This window comes from Otolemur garnettii, unplaced genomic scaffold (assembly GCF_000181295.1).
Source record: "Otolemur garnettii isolate 467f Iridium unplaced genomic scaffold, OtoGar3 scaffold00228, whole genome shotgun sequence".
In the NCBI taxonomy this organism is placed as follows: domain Eukaryota; kingdom Metazoa; phylum Chordata; class Mammalia; order Primates; family Galagidae; genus Otolemur; species Otolemur garnettii.
The window spans coordinates 1,543,357-1,563,142 of NW_003852623.1; the positions used below are offsets into that span (position 1 = coordinate 1,543,357).

Consider the following 19,786-nt stretch of genomic DNA (forward strand, 5'->3'; position numbering starts at 1 on the left):
TATGTCATTGTTTTAGGGTTTTATTTCCTTCATCTTACTCTGTCTTTAATTTGCTGTTCTTTTTCTAGCTTCTTGTAGCAGAAACTAAGATGATTTGTTTTAAGCATATCTTGTTTCTGATATACATTTAAAACTATAAATGTTCCTCTAAGCACAGCTTGTGCTGCATTCTGCAGAATTGATAATATGTGTGTTTTATTACATCATAAAAATTGGTTTTATTCCTTTGAGATGTACAAAGCCTGAAACCATATGAATGTATCATCCTTAGGAAACACGTTTAAAGTGCACTGCACAACAGTAGACACAACTTATCTAATAGCTCTCCTTTTATAGTTACAGTAAGTTAAGGGGGAGGGTAATTGGCAAGGTAAAAAGTAATATTTTTATTGATGATATGTACTTAGTTACTCAGTTTTAAATGAGTATTTAAAACAGTAGCTTTTATGGCTTTTTGAAAGAAAATGGACATTATTTTCCAGCAATGAAGATTCTTGTTAGTATGGCTAGTGTATAAGATGTTCTTAGCCTTTGTATTACACCTTTTGTTTAGTTGAACTTTGGTTAATAGACTATGGACGCATAAGTTACAGACTTTTTAATAGTTATTCTAACTGTAGTGTTTTAATATAGTTAATAAAAATTCAGTTCATTTTTGAGTCACCTTTCTTTGTCAACGTTGCTTATATCACTGCATTTAGTGTTTCTATTTAGACTCTAAATATTTATGATCTGCATTTTTTCTCAAGGTCAATTTCTATTAGAAAGACTTTGTTTATTGTAATTATGAGGCTGCTAAGTTTGTATATACTGAGACATTTTAAAGTAAAATAGCTTCCAAAGTATTGGCGTATCTGAACTGAGTATAGAATTTGGATTTGGGATTTTCTGCTATAAAAGCAAGTTGGTACACATGTTGTTTCTCTACCTTTTCTTAGTTTTAAAATGCAGAATTACTCAGTTGAAGTTTAACTTTGTTTACAATAATATTTTTAAAGGATCTTGATTAGGTTCATTTTATTAAGTAAAAATAGTTTCATGTTGAAGAGCTTCCTTTCCATTGATCACAAAGAATATTGACATTTGTTATTCATTGATCCATTGATCCATTTCTGATAACATAGGATTTGGAAAGTTAAATTAGTATTCACAGAGTTAACTCAGCGAACATGGCTGTTTCTTTGAGAACATCTTATTTAAACTGAATTCAGATCTTTATAATAATCCCTTTCTTCTGTACTCAAAGTGGTCTTTCTCAGCCAGGCGTTGTGGCATACACCTGGAGCCCCAACTATTTGGGAGATCTAGGTGGGAGGGTTTCTTGAGCCCAGGGGCTTGAGACTACAGTGAGTTTTGACTCTGCGACTGAACTCGAGCCTGGGACACAGAGTGAGGTTCCATCTTTAAAAAATACTAAAACATAAAAACTGGGCTTTCTTCCTATTGGTTCTATAAACTTTACCTTTTTGTATCCAGCATCCAGCTGGCTAGTTCACTCTCACAAGCATGTGGCTACCTTCTTCTTGCCCCCAACCAGTTCTGTGCAGGCTGTCACGTTTTAATTGCCTTTATTCATATCACTTGCATCATCATGTACCATATTTTTCAATATGATAGCACATTAATGACATTTGATGAGCATTTACTAATACTGTATATAGTGTGATGGTCGGTATAGATTGTATACATTGCCTTTCTATCCCCCAAAAATTCTTCGTTTAATCATGAAAGAAAAACAACTTGTCTCCATTTGCACTCTCCGCTTCCTGAGGTATCTCTGAGGATTAGTCTTGATTGTGCCTGTACTTTCACAGATGCTCACTCCACGCACCGGGACTCCCAACACAGCGTCACTACTGCCGCCCTCAGGGTCCTGCACGTTCTCGGGCACAGTTGCCCAATATTGCTAGAAATCGGTATCTTAATGTCTCAGTTATTGGTTAATTGCCTTTTTTCCTTTTACATTATTTTTCTTTGGAATTTCTGCCACAGTAATATTTTGACTTCTTTTTACTTTCCTTACCCATCTTTCTCTAGCTCCTTGAATGTTTCCACTTACTCCTTGTATGTTTTCTAAGGAGGTGTCCTCATCATCCTCTTTGGAGAAAGGGCATTACAAAGAGCCTTAAACTGTCACCTTGATGGAGTTGACTCCATTTCATGTTCTCAGAAACACTACACTTCCTTTTCTCTGCTCCATGTCCCAACCTCCTCCTCCAGATGGGCGTCTGCATCTGCTGTCAGCATGAGAAACTTGACATACTTAAAGCTTAACTTACTTCCCTTTCTGATACCAGTTTCTAGTCTTTTCCAGTCTTATCTTCAATTATCTTCTGATTCATTTTCTAAAACCTTCGCTGTGGCTGATGCCTGTAGTCCCAGGACTTGGGAAGCCAAGGCAAGCAGATCACCCGAGCTCACGAGTTTGAGACGAGCCAGAGCGAGAGTGAGACCCCGTCTCTAAAAGTAGCCAGGTGTTGTGGTAGGCGCCTGTGGTCCCAGCTACTTGGGAGGCTGAGACAAGACACTTGAGCCTAAGAGTTAGAGGTTGGTATGAGCTATGACACCACAGAACTCTGCCGAAGGTGACAAAGTAAGACTCCGTCTCAAAAAAATTAAATAAATGAAACCTTCCTTGGCTTCCTCCTCTTCTATCCTCTTTCCCTGTTTTGTCTTTCATTTGCTTTTTTCTACGGTTCATCCTTTGTGGATGCTTTGCACAGCTTCTCTCTGCTCATTTCCAAACACCTTCTCCAGAGTTGCCAAGACAGGTCTCCCTACAACACAGCAGTTAGGTCTTCCTGGAACCCCTGGATGGGTCCCTTTGGTCACTGCCTACTACCTGTGTCCTCAGCCTGGCATCAGGGATGTGGCCCCCTCCAAGGGCTTCCTGTTTGCTTTTACACTTCTCGTTGCCAACAGGTTTCATCCAGCATTGACCACTCTCTATTTCTTAAATAAATTAATTTTTTCCCTACTTTTAAAAATGTTTCTCCTTTCACATGGAAAACTAACTCTAAACCATGCTCCTGTGAAATCATTTTTTACCTGTCAACTCCCTACCCTCTTACTGGCCTCAGTTAGCACTGCTACCTTTTCTCTTTTACCACAAATGCGCTCTAATTCACTTGGAGGTTGAAGAAATTGCTTCATTGGCAAGACTGCCGCTCTCCTCCCGCACACTTCCCCGAGCCCCCGGAAGCTCTGGTCTAGATGGGCACCGTGGGTACATGCAGAAGTGCTGTCTTTCCTGGTTCGCATTCCTTCACAGCAGTGTAGGAACTTTATTAGGTCATTTTATTTCTTTTTTTTTAATACTCCCAGAATATCTGACATCAAGATTGCTTCAGAGGCTTGTACAGGATGTGCCCTGTACAAGGATGTTATCGAGGGTGGGCTTGAACTTGGAGCAAAGTCCTAGAGGCGACGCCTTTTGTTGTTCTGTACACTTGCGGAAGCCCTGTCTCCTGTTCCGAGGCCGGTACTCGTGTAATGAGTTAGTGGGAGACCTTACGCACAGCGTCCTGGCTGCCTTTGTCCTCCTCCCTCTGCTGTGCTCTGCAGACGCCTTTTTGTCACACCCTCTCCTCTGTGCAGTCGGTGTCGTCTCCTCCTGCCACCACTTTCTGAAAGGTTTCTCTGGTTCCCCGTCTGCTCTGACTCTGCTTGTCCGTAACAAATTGTAGTGATAAGTTTCCTTTGCAGTTTTAATGTTGTCATGTAACTGTTTATATCTAAACCTTTCTTCAGACTCTCTCTTAAATCCAGGTAATCAAAACTACATACCATCTGTTAATTTCTTTTCACACCTACATCACCTTAATTTTTACTTCTTTAAATTTGTCATTAGATGCTTGTCTTTACCTTGTCATTTTCTCAGATCTGAGATTTAGGTTGTGTTTGTTCTTATATTTTAGGTCGTTCTTCCCTCTTTCCCATAGACGATGGCTTGCTGGATGATGGTCACAGCGATCAAGTTGGTGTTTTAAATTCACCCACATGCTATTCAGCTCATCAAAACGGAGAGCGAATAGAACGCTTCTCTCGCAAGGTGTTCGTGGGTGGGCTTCCTCCAGACATCGATGAAGGTGAGGTGGAAATAGGGGCTTTAACAGAAACCACAAAGTTAAAAATGTTAAAAATGGAGTATAAATGTGAATAGGGCATGGAATGTTTTACCTCTTAGAGGTTTTCAGAGTTAGAATGGGCAGTCATCTCTTTAAGTATTCCCTCGCTTTATTGAAATATGGGCGTAATGGATTATATCTTATAATGCATGCTGTTACTGTGAGCATTTTTATAAGATTATCCTGATCTAGGTCATAGCCCACTTTTTTTTTTTTAATTACAGAACATATCTGAATATATAACACTTGAAACTTTTTGTGTAACTATAACACAGACACACACACACACACACACTATACAGCTCAAATAAATGGAAGCAACCAGGAAACCATATCTGTTTCGCATGACAGTCAGAAGTTTAATTTCTTTAAGGGTAAATGTGCTCTTGGAATCAAGTAAGAAAGAGGCTGTAAAACCCAAAAATGAAATGGAAACATGAATAGGAAGTACAGATCATACAAAGGTTAATAAAAATGTGTGAAAATGACCATGTGTGATAAATGTAACAAAAGAAAGATAACTCGAGATAAAGAGCCAAAATACTGAAACTACGTGCGGTTGTGGGAAATCTGTCGCTGATTCATCACTGATAGGGAAGATACTGCTGCGTTTTGGAAGTTTTTCAGTTGTGATTCAGATACCCACAAACTTCTTCTAAGTAATAATCAATACACTGAGATTTCCATATAATGACAAAACTCAGAACACAGCGCTGCATTTGACCTGTGTGGGCTTCAGTGAAACAACTTCACACGGGTCAGACTCCGGTTCATGTCTTGTCATACAGATCTTTTTTGCAGCAATAAAGGATTTTACTTATAAAGCAGTAAAAGATCCTTTTGTTTAATTTAATGTTAATATAATATCACCATTTTTATCAAGACAGTGCTATTTACAGTTTGGTATACTATAAAGCCACTAGTATCCATAGAATGTTATATAAGATTTTTACATTTACGTGGGATTGATTATTCCAGCCATTTTGCTGCTTAAAAATGAATTTATTTTGACTGTGATATTTAAGAGATTGTACATATCTTTTTAATAAAGGTATTAGACTTATTCTCAGTGTTTGTGTTCTAATTTATCTTAGGGTATTTCACACTTTTTAATTAATTTTCAAAGTAACTTTAAAATACAGGCTATCTTAGTATCAGTGGTTAAAACAAGTTCCTAATGATACAATCTTTTGGAAGGAAGTATGGAGAAACCTCAACCTAGACCTCCCGTTTGATCCTGCAGTCCCATTACTGGACATCTATCCAGAAGGGAAAAAAAAAACTTTTATTTTAAAGTCTCTTGTATTAGACTATTTATCACAGCTCGATTTATAATCACCAAAATGTGGAAATAGCCTAAATGCCCCTGAACCCAGGAATGGATTGGCAAGCTGTGGTATATGTATATCACAGAATACTATTTAGCCATTAAGAAAAATGGGGATTTTTACAGCATTTGTACTAACCTGGATGGAGGTGGAACACGTTATTCTTAGTGAAGCATCATAGGAATGGAGAAACTTGAATCCTATGTATTCAACTTTGATATGAGGACAATTAATGACACTGTGGGGGTGGGGGAAGGGGAGAACAGAGAGAGAGAGAAGGAGCGAGGGGATGGGGAAAAGCAAAAAAAAATATATATATAGTGTCTAATTCTCACATATGTTGGATTTAATTTTGACCAGACTACTTTATTTGAACAGTAACTTTTAATTCAACTTGTTAATATGTTGTTTAGGATATTACATCTACATTTATAAGTGAAATACGTTTGTAATTTCCCTTTATAATAACATATTTTTCTAATTTTAATATCAGATATATCCAGATGTAGTAGAATGAATTTGAAGGATTTCTTCTTTTTTCTATTGTCTATAAGATTTATCATAATCTGTTTTTTGAAAATTCCTAATGCATATGATTACACTTTGTTCAGATGAGATAACTGCCAGCTTCAGAAGATTCGGGCCTTTGGTAGTTGATTGGCCTCATAAGGCAGAAAGCAAGTCCTATTTCCCACCAAAAGGTAAGGGCTTTTATTGTTACTGTGTGCCAGGAAATTGGTTGTACACATACAAGAGCAAAAGAAACAACTACTTGCTTTGATTTCTTTGATTTCTGCTAATTTTTTTTCTTTAGCATTGAAAGGAGCATATCTGTATATAAACATTAATAGAGTAATTTAAGCCAATAGCTGAGGTTGAGGGAAGCCAAATGATCCTGAAAACTGTTGTAATTTTATTTTAAACCCATCAGAAATCATAAGAGACTTGCTATACTTTCACTGTAATGATTTGGTAATGATTTTATAGACCCAAACCAACAAAAGTTTGAATATTTTCTGTGTCTAAAGTATTCTTCAAAGTATCTTGGTACAGACATATGAAAAAGTTATCTTTCTACCTAGTGAAATTAAGATATATGATTTATTTGTATTTTATAAAATATATATCTATGAATAGTTTATATAGTACAAGATTTTACGTAAGTGTTCTAGACAACGGTAGATAACGGCAGAGCAGTATAAGTCATACCAGTTCTGTTGGTAAATAAATAGTGACTGATGAAGTTTATTCTCTAACCCCCCCAGTTACATAGAGTGTTAGACTGTGAGAATAGTTAGTTGTGTCAGTCACTCATTGCTAGGATGACACTGTGGCTGGTCACCAGAGTGCAGGAGTCACCAATTGGGTGGCCTTCGTGTGCAGGTCCCACTGGAGGCTGCCATGTGTGGGGCGAGCAGATACCCGCTGACCAGCAGAGGAGGGGAAGTAGAGTCAGGCATTAATTCTGTCAGTCACAAGTGCTAATAGCAGATTCTCTGAAGTGAATAAAAGAAAGGGGAAGACTGAAAGACTTTGCTTTGAAATCACTGCGGTATAATTTCAGAAAAGAGATGTACACTATATTTGCAAGCCTGGGTAAATTATCAAGCCTGGAGAAAGGACTCAAATAGATCTTTTAACTGGTCTGATTGGCATTCTGGGAAAAGAAACATGATAGAGAAGTTCCTGGCACCCAGAACTAGCTAAGGGTTCCTGGTGGTGAGTGAGACGGGTCATCTTCACTCTTGTCATTGAGAATTGTAGAGCCTCTCTTACTAGTGAACTAGTCCGTGTAAAGTTTGGGGGAAGTGGAATAATGCAGTGCCTTCTTTGTGCTTTTAGATATTATGCTTAGGACTCAGGAACATCTTTGGAGGAGGGATTCTGGATCCCAGGCCTCGGAGATTCTGATTAAAGCCATTTACCTCTTTCCATATACTCTGGAGTTTACTGAACTTGAAGGCCCTAAATCCTTGGTTTAAAGAGAAAAAATTAGCTCCACACAGTTTGAGATGTTCATTTATAAGCTTAGTTTTAAGCTATTTTTATTCATAGTTTAAGTATCTTGTTCTTTTATGATGTTTATCATCAATGTTTAGTAAAACTGCCTGTTAGTTTCTGGTCTTCCTGCCTAACCTCCCATCCTTCCAGCCTGCAGACTCCAGCTGTCCTCCCAACCCTCGCCAGTCTCTTCCCACAGCCCAGGTGTGCAGTCTTGGGAAACTCACCTGGTAGTGCTCTCTGCCTTACTCCCCTGTGGAAATCCTTCAGTGGTTTCTGTTATTTTTAGGATAAAGGCAAAAGTGCCTTTGCCTTGCCTGGCCTCCCCTCTCTCTGGCTTATCTCGTACCACCGCTTCCTGTTCCTCCCCCTCATTGCCCCACACTGGCCTTGTTCTCCCCAGCCCCAAGGCTCCTTCCTGTGCGTCTTCATCTTCTTGCCCCCTACCTGTCAGAGTAAGATGATCAGGGAAGACCTTGAGGACCCACCTGGAGCCGTCCCCTTCGCCTGCTGTGGGCCCTCCTGTCTCCCGAGCTGTCTAGCTGTCATGACACTTAATGACAGCTGTAGTATCGCATTTTTATGACTTTACAAATGTGTGATTACTTTATGAATGGCAGTTCTTCATATAAAACTGTATCTTTATTCACCTTTGTGAACATTTGTACCTTTGTATTCTTGATAATTCACAGATTGGTAATTACCTAATAATGATATGAACAATAAAAAATACAGTGGGATAGAGAAATTATTTTGATCTCAAGCAGGTGGGAGGAAAGCTTCACTGAGAATTTTTGGATTAAATCTAAAATGTACTGTGTAATTTAGATAGATAAAGAGTTGAACAGAGTTGTAGGCAGGAATTGCAGTATAATATTGGAAAGGAATTAGACATGAGGTGGGTGGACACAGGGACACAGGTGCTTGTGTCCTTGCGTACACACTTGTTCCTTTGAGAGGACAGTGCCCTCGGATCCTAGAAGGGTGGGTTGGGGCAGGTCTAAGAGTTGCCATTGCTGCTGTTGCTGTTGTCAGTGTGGGTTTTGTGGTTCTTATTTTCTCAAACTAAAATAAAAAAAAATTAGAATTGGAAAGTCATAGATTTTTTATGGTACAATTTTAGTTAATTGCCAAAAGCCAGTTTTCCCAAACCTTTTAAGCATTTTCTATAATTCTACATTTTCTATGGTTTGGAAAATGCTGGTATAGAAATATCCAGTGGGTGCAGCTGCCTTCTAATTAGAGCAGTGACTCAGCCCGTGGATACTGAGCCCCACACACACGTCTCCACTGCAGGGAGGAGCACTCACCTGTGTGATTACTAGCCTGCTTTAATAAATTCTGAAACTACGAGCAGTTTTCGTAAAATGTTTTCAAATCTAAAGGCTTGCATTAGCTAAGTCATAATTTACCTACCATAGTGCTTAGTTTTTCTGAAACTTTCCTTTTTTAATAATAGCAAAAATTTAGTTAAATATTTTAAATGATCTTAATTTTTAATATTAACATTTTATACATTTATATTAATATAAACATTAAACATAAATTTTAAAATCAAGATATCACAAAAATTAGATGTATTAAAAATATTAAATTTAAAATAGTATTTTAGTAAGTTAGTCTTACATCCTCTTAATGATTAATACAACAAAAGAATTATAGTTCTCAGATCTTTAGTTTGTATCAAAATTAGGTCCTTAAAACCAGTTTTTATTTTTTATGCATATTGAAATTGTTCATGGCAATTAAATCTAATGATGCATTTTTTAATTTTCATAATTTTACCTTTGGAAACTTCTGTTTGTATAGGCTGATTTGATGGCTTCAGGGCTTTTCATGTCAATCATATGTTTTATTAAAATTAAGTACTTCTATGTTCATCAGACCTTTGTGGCATAAAGGCCATTCTTCACCTTCGGTAGAGTGCCGTGGCTTCGTACCTCACAGCCACCTCAAACTCTTGGACACAGTGATCCTCTTGCCTCAGCCTACCGAGTAGCTGGGATTACAGGCACCTGACACAACACCCCACTATTACTATAGACGTGGTCTCACACTTGCTCAGGCTGGTCTTGAACTCCTGAGCTTAAGCAGACCACCCGCCTCGGCCTCCCAGAGTTCTGGGATTATAGCACAGCCTCATAAAAGCCATTCTTGACAATAAGCTGTGTTTTTCGAGCTCTGAGCAAACCTGACCTCACATTTCCCGTGGTTTTGGAACAGACATGGTCTGTGTGGCCCTGCTGCATATTGGGAGTAGACTGCGGTGCAGTGCTGGGCCTGTGTCTGCACAGAAGTCTTATCATGGGTAGTGACCAGCCCCTGGGAGTCATCACATAGTAGTAACCTCACAGTATACATGTTAATGTCTTTTTATATGAAGCTGTTGTGTCTGCTGGATACACGACAATTAAGGATGGACCATTAATTGTTCAAAAGGAAGGAGGGAAGGGCATATTTCCCAAGGTATGGGAATCTAAGCAAGAGCTTAGAGCCAAGTTCAAACATAGTCTCTGGACAGTTAGAAAATAGTGTTCCATTGGTCGTCCAGGTTAAGTCTTGATTTTAAAGTTCTGACCCAAGTTTTGTTAAGGAGAGTGATTCATTTCATCCCCCTACCTAGGGTAGCCTTTTTAGTACCATCTGGAAGTTTATGTGAAACTGGAAATTTTCCTTTACTGGAAAAAAAAAAAAGGAAAGGATTTCCTGGGCCTTTCCAAGTGTGCTCTAGAACTTGGATTACCTCGAAGGCAGTATAGTAAACTTTAGCTCCAAATAGACTTGACTGGTTAATTCTGCCAGATTCCTCATGAAACTGCTAGAAGGCCAAGGAGACTGTGGAGCTGACCTGGGTTTGAAATTCTTAGCCATCTACTTGCTATGAGGCTGACTTTGGAGAAATAATTAACTTCTGGTTCCTCAGTTTTTTCTTCCATAAAATTAGAATAATTTCTCATAAACTTGCTGTGAGAATGAAATGAAATAATTCATGTAAAGTTTTAGTGCTTTACCTGATAGTAAGTGCTATTTATAAAGTAGCTTATGGCTTTATTGAGTGTGTGTGTTAGGGCATATTATTGAATACATAGGATATTTTGTTCGCCTATAAAAAGTAGGCCAACAAAAAAAAGTCATCTTCTTTGATAGTTTCGTCTTCTTTTTCAAAAGCGTGGAGTTTTTTTCAATAGTACTGAAGTGTGTGGTGAATTCACTGTAACGTGCCACCTCTTTCTCCTGGCTCTTGCAGGCTATGCGTTCCTTCTCTTCCAAGAGGAGAGCTCCGTTCAGGCGCTAATCGATGCTTGTATTGAGGAGGATGGGAAGCTCTACCTGTGCGTTTCCAGCCCTACCATCAAGGACAAACCAGTAAGTACATGCCACCAAGACGAGCTTTCCCAAAACTGTGTAAATGACAGTTAATGAGGAAAAGAACAATGACGCTATTAATGTTAAGAGTTTAGTCTTTGAACTATTCAGATGATTTATATTATCTAGATCAGAAATTATAGCAATAATTTGTTTCCAAATCCGACTTGCAAATTTTTTAACAAGGAAATGATCACTGTTAGCTTTCACCATTTTTTCTTTCCCCAGTTATCAAGAGAATAAGACCCAATGTAATTTTCTTCATAGGTTCAAATCCGTCCTTGGAATTTAAGTGACAGTGATTTTGTAATGGATGGTTCTCAGCCTTTGGATCCCCGAAAAACAATTTTTGTTGGAGGTGTTCCTAGGCCACTAAGGGCTGGTAAGTAGAATATTAACAAATGTTATTTTCCCAAAAAAAAAAAAATCATTTAAATACGAATTAGTCCACTGAGTAGGCCCTTGGTGGTGATTGTGTCCATAGTGCTGGAGGGAGGGCAGGGCAGGGCAGGGCAGAGGACTCCTGCTCCCACAGTTGCTGCTGCAGAATTCTAAGGCAAATTTTGGGAACCTTCCTTGAAACTCCCAAGTCACTAGAGAATTGTCCAGTGCTCCATCTCCTCTGTCTATAGTAATTTAGTAGCTAACTCCAAGTAGACTCTGTAAGAAGGATTTGATTTTTTAAGTATAACTCTCTATGGTATGAGAATTTGGGATCTGTTTTCTGTGGGGTGATACTGCTATCTGAAGAAGAAATGAGAGTTTTTCTCTCTTATCTGTTTTTTTTTGACTGTTACCTAAAGTAGCACTTTAGATAAAGGAGTGATAAACCTCTGTTTATCAATAACCAGGAACAAGAAGTCTACCAAAAGATGGCATCTAGGAATGTAACATAGATGTAGATGGCCCCGGATAAGCAGGTGGCATGGGACCACATGCCATGTGAAGGGTGTGGACGCTTCCGTCCCTGAGCACCACCTCTTCCAAGTCTGGGAGACCTGTGCTAAAGAACTTGTCATACGTGTCCCTTACAGAACATGATCGGTGCTACCAAAAAAATAAATAAATAAATAAATAACTATAGGTAATAGCAGAACATACAGCCAGGGAACATGGTAGAGTCTGATATCTTGAAGAGACTTGTATTTGAACTGACTTACTGGGATTAAACAGAAAGAGTAGGGTTGGCGATATAGTGTGTTTCAGGGAAAGGGAAACCCTTATGTAAAGGTCTTTAGTGGAGGGAAGCAGGGCATCTTGGAGGGACTGAAAGACGCCCAGATGGCTGGCTAAGGATGTGAGGGGTAAGGGGAAGACTCGAGACAGTATTGGAAAAGTGAACAGAAATCAGATCAAAAGGTATAATGGGCTAATGTGATACTGATGCTCACAGCAAGGAGAAATGATGGAAGAATTGTTAAGCAAAGAAGAGACGGCATATTGACAGTTTTAAAAGGACAATTTGGCTACTGGCTCATGGAGCCAGGAGCAAGGTTGAGAGCAGGTGGAGTAGACCAGTTCAGGCCCCTGCTACTGTGGTCCAGGCAGTGGAAGCTTGGATTAGTAGTGGCAGGGGTGAGAGAGCAAACAAACAGATGTCATAGGTATTTGTGAATCTCAGTTTTCAGTCTTAGGTAGATAGTGGTGCCATCTGCAGAGGTCTAAGGAACTCTGGATGAGTGAGTTGAGCCAAGGTTGTGGTCTTGGTTTTGAACACAAGTATATGGCATGATTCAGAACTCCCAAGTACAAATTTCAGCTACAATGTGTTGTATATTGTATCTGTATTACATTCTTTTATCGATAAGAGAATAAGTCTGTCTACTATTTTTAAAAGAAACTGGGAAGATAAGGTTCAAAAGCAAAGAGAGAAAGCTATTGCCATGAACCAGAAGAAGAGTGATATTAGCTTGAAACAGGTGTTAGTGATGGAGGTGAGGAGGTTGGATTCTGGATATGTTTTGAAAGTCAGGCTCATAGGGATGCACATGCAGCGGGAGGGAAAAACCAGCGAGCAAGAAGCCAGGGATGCTGACTGGACAGCTTCATCCTTCCCACTGCTTCCTGACCATGTCAGCAGAAACTCAGTGGAGCAGGCGCCCAGGGAGGGGAAGAGGATGAGCTCTGCTGTTAACACAGCGGGTGGTGCAGTGTCTGTTGAAGGTCAGCGTAAGTTGCCAAGGTGACAGTTGCACATGTGAGTCCGGAATCCAGGGGAGAAGTTTAGACTGGAGATAGGAAAATAGGAGCTTGACGGCAGGCAGAGGGCATTTAAAGCCTGGTACTGCCCTGGGATGAAGTCGCCAGAGTCGGGAGTGTAGCTGGAGGCTCAAGGACTGTTAGGGTACTCGGACATTGAGGATAAACTATCAAGAAAGACTGAAAAGAATTTGTCCATGAGGTAGGAGGAAAATTAGTAGAATAATATCCTGGGAGCCAGATGGAGACAGTATTTCAAAGAGAAGGAAGGGAGCGACTGTCCAGTGCTGCTTGCAGGTGGATTGACCACTGGGTTTGGCAGTGGGAGAAGTGAGCTTGGCGTGAGCCATTAAAATGGAAACGTGGTGTGACAGTCACATTATAAAGGGTTGACTAAAGATGGGGGAGAATGATTAGGGAGTACCAGAAAAGATTTTGAGGAATTTGGCTGTAAAGGAGAACAGAGAAATGAAGTAATTGCTGAGCAGGAGAAATAGGATTATGAGATTTTGCTTCGTTAAAGATGGGACAGATCACAGTATACTTAGGAATGAGCCAGAATAAGTGGAAAACTGATAGTGCAGAGAAGGGGAGGGAGGAATTGCCAACCCAGTCGCCTTTCCTAGCGATGGCGTGTGGAATCTAGAGCACACGTGAGTAGAGGGAGTTAGAAGAGAGCACCGAGATTTCTCTGTCGTTCTGGGACAGAGCATAGAAAATGCTGTGGGTTCAGTGTTGGCAGGTGGTTGGGGGTGGCAGTGGTGAGTATAACTTCGTGTGTTTTTAACTGCTGTCTGCTGTCCCTCTCCTGGTCCAATGTCAGCATCCTATTGACCTTTTCTTTTTAAGAAAACATACTTCGAAATTGTTGATTTACTGTGTTCTCTTATTTGACACGACCCTCTTTTCTTTTTGAAGTGGAGCTTGCTATGATCATGGACCGGCTGTATGGCGGAGTTTGTTACGCAGGAATTGATACGGATCCTGAGCTAAAGTACCCAAAAGGTGCTGGGCGGGTGGCTTTCTCCAATCAGCAGAGCTACATCGCGGCCATCAGTGCGCGGTTTGTCCAGCTCCAGCACGGCGATATCGATAAACGTGTAAGTTGCAATTTGGAAATCACTTATGTCCTATAATAAGGTGAGGGAATTAATATAATTCAAGCACTGTTTTTTAATACTACTTTTAACTCTCAGAGTTAATGATTGGTGTATCAAAATGTCCTTAAAGTGTAAGATTCTTGAGCACACTTTAAGATAAAATGTTTTTTAAAAGTCATTTTACATCCCTGTCAAAATGTTAACAGTCACTAAGGTCTAATTGTCCTTCTGACCAGGGAGGCGGAAGACTGGGATCGAACCCCATGTCGACCGGTTGCTCTGTAGTCATGGGCAGATTAACACTCTCTGTGCTGCTCTTTCCTTATTTTTAAGCAGAAAACAATAACAATATGTTGGTTATTTTGAGTATTAAATTCACACATATATAAGTACTGAAAACAGAACTTGGCACAGAGTGCTATTTACATGTTGGTTTTTATTTATCATAAAATCTAAAACAAAATCACATAGTGCGTATCTTCCTAAAATAACTGACCTAAACTTTAAAATGTTTGTTCTTAGTAGTATGACTTAGGTCATTACAACAAGAGGTTTTTTTTTTCCACAATAAGAACTTTTAAGAAGGCCTAGGAATGATAACTGGAAGCCACCCCGTTGAATAATTCTAAATACTGATAACCGTCTAAAGAGGGGAAAAGGACGAACAAAACTCATGTATTTTTTACAAATCTATTTCATACTAAAATCTGTGAATAGTTCCTATACACAGCCAAGCAGTATTCTAAAATTATGTTTATATTTATAGCACAGCTAAGATATACTGAGAATGTACAGCAAATGAATTTTTATTATCTAAATTAGATACAACTTAAGTGGATACTTATTTCTCCAGTGCAACAGTTTCTAGAAGCCTCATATGAGACTTTTTTTTTTTTTTAACTTTAAAAGACTATTGAGGGGGGCAGGAAAGCTGGTTAACTGATTAAATAGACCACAGACAGTAGAGGCGGTGGTCAGTGTAGTTTCCATCCCATTTAGAAAGGGGGCTCAGCATCGGTCCAGTTCACAAATGCTCAGTGGCTCTTTCATTTGCATTGCTATTTAAAATGTTGCCAAACAAAAGTTGTATCTAAGAGGAAGGCCTTTCCATAGAGTCAGATATGCACACCTAGCCTTTTTGAACTGGTGTGAACCTTAGATTCCTGTAGTCCTGTGGTTCTCAACCTCAGCTGCACATTAGTCACCTGGGTGGGAACTTAGAAAGTCTTGACATCTGGGTGTCAACCTAGATTCTGCTGTAATTGGTCTGAGATGCAGCCAGGGCTGCAGGAGAGCCTGAACTCCCCAAGGGGTACAGATGCACAGCCATAGACAAGGACACCATCTCCTCTGACTGACCCCGCCGTCTATGGAGAGGAAGCTGTTTACATAGTCTATCATTATGCTTCTGTAATATGCATGAGTAGAAGGGAAAGAGCATTGCCGTGTTGTGCCTACATAGTTCTTCATTTCCAACATGACAGTGAAGGGCTGACTATTTGGAACAGAGTATTCTTAAAGAGTAGCCAGGATGCAGAGCGGGTGAGTTAAGAAAAACATGCCTTCTGGAACAGGCATTGCAATACCTAGAGACAAGTTTATTTTCTAAGCCTTGTTTTCTAAGGTACAAGATGTTGATCTTTATTTGAAAGATTGAGCCTTAAGTACTTTACAAGTCACTAGTATTGCTTATCCAAAGAACTGTTAAGCCATTGATCTTTATGACTCTCATCTCTCTGATAAGAATATAGTCATTAAACCATAAAAAGATTAAATTTAAATATGTAACTGTCAACTCAGAGATATCTAGGATACCTATTTGGGGAGAATTAGAATCATTTATTCAGCTTAATTTTGGACTCCTGGAGACTGAATTTGCTATCTCTCATAGCTCAGAAACACAACCCCCACAGATGGCTAAGTCCTTGTATTTTTTTAGCATGTTATTCCATGCATTATATAATCCTCTGTAACTTTCAGTAGTTAATGAAGTAAGTGATACTATGTTGAAGTTAGAGAATCATTGATTATTAAGCATTTCATGAGTTACAAATCCAGGTGACAAAACATTACCAATTAGGTCATCTGAGAACGGAAAGGACTTCATCCCAGGAGACAGGACCAGGCGCAGCGTCCAGGAAGCTCCCTGCACATACGAGTGCTAATTGTCAGAAACTGTTAATCAGAAGTAGGTTTGGAATTCAGTTTTCTACCTTTTAAAGTCCGTGAGTTTAAGTTAAGTAGACTAGCTTTATTAAACTAATATCTAGAAGTCATTGTATTGGTAAAATTTTTTTGAACAGTTTTGCCTTAAGAAATTTGTGAGCACCTGGCATTTTATGAGGTAGTGTAACCACCACAGACCCTGGCTTCAGCGTGACAAAGCCAGGACACAGGCCCCATTCACTCCTGTATTCACAGAGTTTCTCCCAGTACCAGGTGTTCTGTGGGGTATTAGGGGCGGAGTGTGGAGTCATTACTGCCGTGCCCGTGCTCATGGCCTTTACAGTCTAGAAAAGTGAAAGCCAGGACTCCTCCTGCTGTCTTGATTGCTCTTTGGGCATAGTAATGCTCTTCTTTGATGATATTGGTAATGAGGACAGTGAGTCAGAAATAGAAGGCTGGTAAAGGGAAGAAAATAGAATCCACAGAGGAAAACGTTGAGAGAGAAAGATTGAGCAAAACATTTTAGAATTTGTGTCAAAGAGTATTTTAAAACTCAAAGACCAATGGAAAAAAGATTAAAAATGTTTTCACTGGCATTACAAATCAATTAAAAGGGGGGAAAACTCGAATAGGAAAATAGGCAAAGATACAGACAATTCAGAAAAGAAAAACGTCCAATGTATATAAAGTGTTTATCCTAACCCTAATCAATGGAATATAAACAGCAAAGTAATTCCTTTGCCTTCCCATCAAATATTTATCTTCCAATTAGTTCTCCTATAGGTTATTTCCAATTTGTTGTGTTCTTTTGACAGATACCTTTATACATTTCTACACACATTCAGAAGCATTTCCGTAGAACTCACTCAGAATAGAAGTTGTTGGGTCATTAGTATTAGTAGTCGTAGAGTTCCTACTTTCCTGTGGGCTACCTCTGCTTTATCTCAAATCCAGCCCTTCACACCACTCAATTTTCTATCCTCTCCTAAGAAACAGTTAAACAAAGATGACAACCTTCGATTCATAAAGTTATTACACGCAAGAAGGCCAAGGTTATTACAGCTAACAGTAGCTAAAACTAAGACTATCTTGCCAAGTGCCAAGCACTATCTCATGCTTTTACGTGCATGATTTGATTCTCCCAACTCTGAGACAGGTGCTATTTATTCTCACTTCACGGAGGTGGAAACTAAGATTGAAGGTTTGTCATTCAGAGCTGACTCCCGTCAAAAGTCTGGGAAAAGTCAGCCCTTCACAGTGGAACTTGGTATCTTACACAGTCACCAGTCTAGGGTGCCCTCAATAAGATCCCCCTCAGTTCTGGTTTATCTGTCTGTGCCAGTTATTTCCAAGCAGACTGTGGTATTCGCTTACCTGGCTTCAGCCGCTCTTAGGGCTCAGCCATGGCACAGGAGGTATTGGAGTGAGGCGGAAATGGGTGAAAACCATTTGCCTCCCATGACGATTTGATATCCCTTCTGTTTCTCACTCAGAATCATTCCTGCCTCTGAAAATACTAACACAGAGGTGTTTCAAAGATGTTACTTCAAGAACAGTAAGGGCACAATGTTTTGCAAATCAATTAGATTTTTATAGATTTTAAAAGATTTTTCTGCCTTTTGAACATAGTAAACACCATTTAGTTTATAGTCCTCTCGAGAAGACATATGGACATAAAGCCACCGATCAAGGGCTCATCATGTAACTCGTAGTGAATTCTGAGGATGAAATGGTGCATATGTGATATTATATACTGTGTAACATTATATTTAAAACAACAATTAGCACAAGAACAAAGTGATTGAATGTTTTTAATTTACTATATGATAAAGCTGCTTCCTTGGGAAACTGCCCACTTTCTCAGCTTTTAATGCCCATCTTTTTCTCTAGACCACTCAACATTTGAAGTAATCACTGAATTTGATTTCTGAAGCAGAGGCTGATGAGCCCTGTTTCCCTTCTTTTCCAGGTGGAGGTGAAGCCATACGTGCTGGATGACCAGATGTGTGACGAGTGCCAGGGCGCACGCTGCGGTGGGAAATTCGCCCCCTTCTTCTGTGCCAACGTCACTTGCCTGCAGTATTACTGTGAGTTCTGTTGGGCGAATATCCACTCTCGTGCGGGACGTGAGTTCCATAAGCCATTGGTGAAGGAAGGTGCTGATCGCCCCCGTCAGATCCACTTCCGCTGGAACTAAGAAGAGCAGATCGGCCTCTGTGTGACAAGGAAGGACAGGTGCATGTGGCGTATGTGTCCAGAGAGACTGACGTGCAGAAGAAGTAAGTGCGTTCTTCTGCTTTCACCCCAGCTACCAACACGTGCATCTTTATCAGCAGCCAAAACACTACAAGCCTCTTGTTTTTCACCAAAACCCTACATCTCAGGCTTACTAATTTTTGTGATATTTTCATGTTAAAATAAAATGTTTTTTTGTATTTTCTCCAAGTTATTTTTATATGTAAAGTTAAAATTAGATGTGAGAATGTTTTGCGTAGGGGCAACACAGTCTGCTGCTAATAGTGGGGGAAGCGTGCACTTATTTCTAAACATGGGTTTTTAACTTCAAGATCTGCCCCAGTAATTTACCAAAGGTAGCAAAATAATAGTGAAGATGGAATATGTCTGCTACAAATGCTTATTTTTATTGTTGCTATTTTCAGTGTATACATAAACTAAAAATTAGGGTTGATTTTTTTGCTCTCCATTTTGACTTGCAAGAAATAATACCTCAAGATAATCTGATTTATTAGCTATTTTTAAACATTTTTAATCACAAGCTGTATTAGCTTTGCTGCTATATAGGTGTTATGTGTAAATGTCACCTATTAATACGGGATTGAGAGCGTTAGAGACACACTGCATTGCAGATAAATGCAGGCAGCACAATATGGCCTAAACTGCCATAGTTTTAGAATGTGAAAAAAAATGCATGTTTACTTACCTGTATACACCGTATGCATGCACTGGAACTATTACAACAAGAGGCGAGGTATTGCAGATGCCCAAAAAAGCTCTCTTGAATCTAGGTAGCATGAACAAATTATAAAATTTGTTTTTAAAGCAAACTTGCATGCATTATTGTGACTTCAAGTTAAAAAAATTGTCTTACATGTGTACAATATGCAAATTAGTTTTAGATTAGAGAGTGCAGCCATTTTGTGATCTGGTCGGTAGTGGAATTCGATTTTATGCAGACTGGATGTAATATTTGTACTCCCTGTGCAATTTTGTGATGTGCGGTTCTAATTCATGTGCAGTGATTTAGTATAGATAAAAGAATGGTTAAAAGAAAAACGCGAGAATTCTAAAGAAAGTTGATTTTAGCCCCTTTGATAGTTCATGGTTAAGACATCCTTTATAAACCAAAGATGGCCAACACACTGCTAACCAGTCACCAAATGAAAGACCCATAAGAAACCCATATTTAAAAATCTGAATTTTGTAGAAGAATGCAAAACTTTAGCAAACCTAAGTAAAGTCAAAATGGAGATGGGGAAAA

At 39.3% G+C, this 19,786-nt stretch overlaps 1 protein-coding gene across 1 annotated transcript in view; it reads left to right on the forward strand.

Annotated features, from left to right (window-relative positions):
• Positions 1 to 19,786, forward strand: part of CPEB2 (cytoplasmic polyadenylation element binding protein 2) — a 67,734-nt gene that overhangs the window by 45,476 nt on the left and 2,472 nt on the right. The window contains exons 8-13 of the mRNA XM_012812871.2: positions 3,918 to 4,088; positions 6,067 to 6,156; positions 10,704 to 10,822; positions 11,090 to 11,204; positions 13,940 to 14,121; positions 18,257 to 19,786. The exon at positions 18,257 to 19,786 is cut by the window's right edge and continues 2,472 nt beyond it. Of these exons, the coding sequence (XP_012668325.1) occupies positions 3,918 to 4,088; positions 6,067 to 6,156; positions 10,704 to 10,822; positions 11,090 to 11,204; positions 13,940 to 14,121; positions 18,257 to 18,484 (905 nt within the window). The 3' untranslated portion in view covers positions 18,485 to 19,786. The remainder of the gene's footprint in view (positions 1 to 3,917; positions 4,089 to 6,066; positions 6,157 to 10,703; positions 10,823 to 11,089; positions 11,205 to 13,939; positions 14,122 to 18,256) is intronic.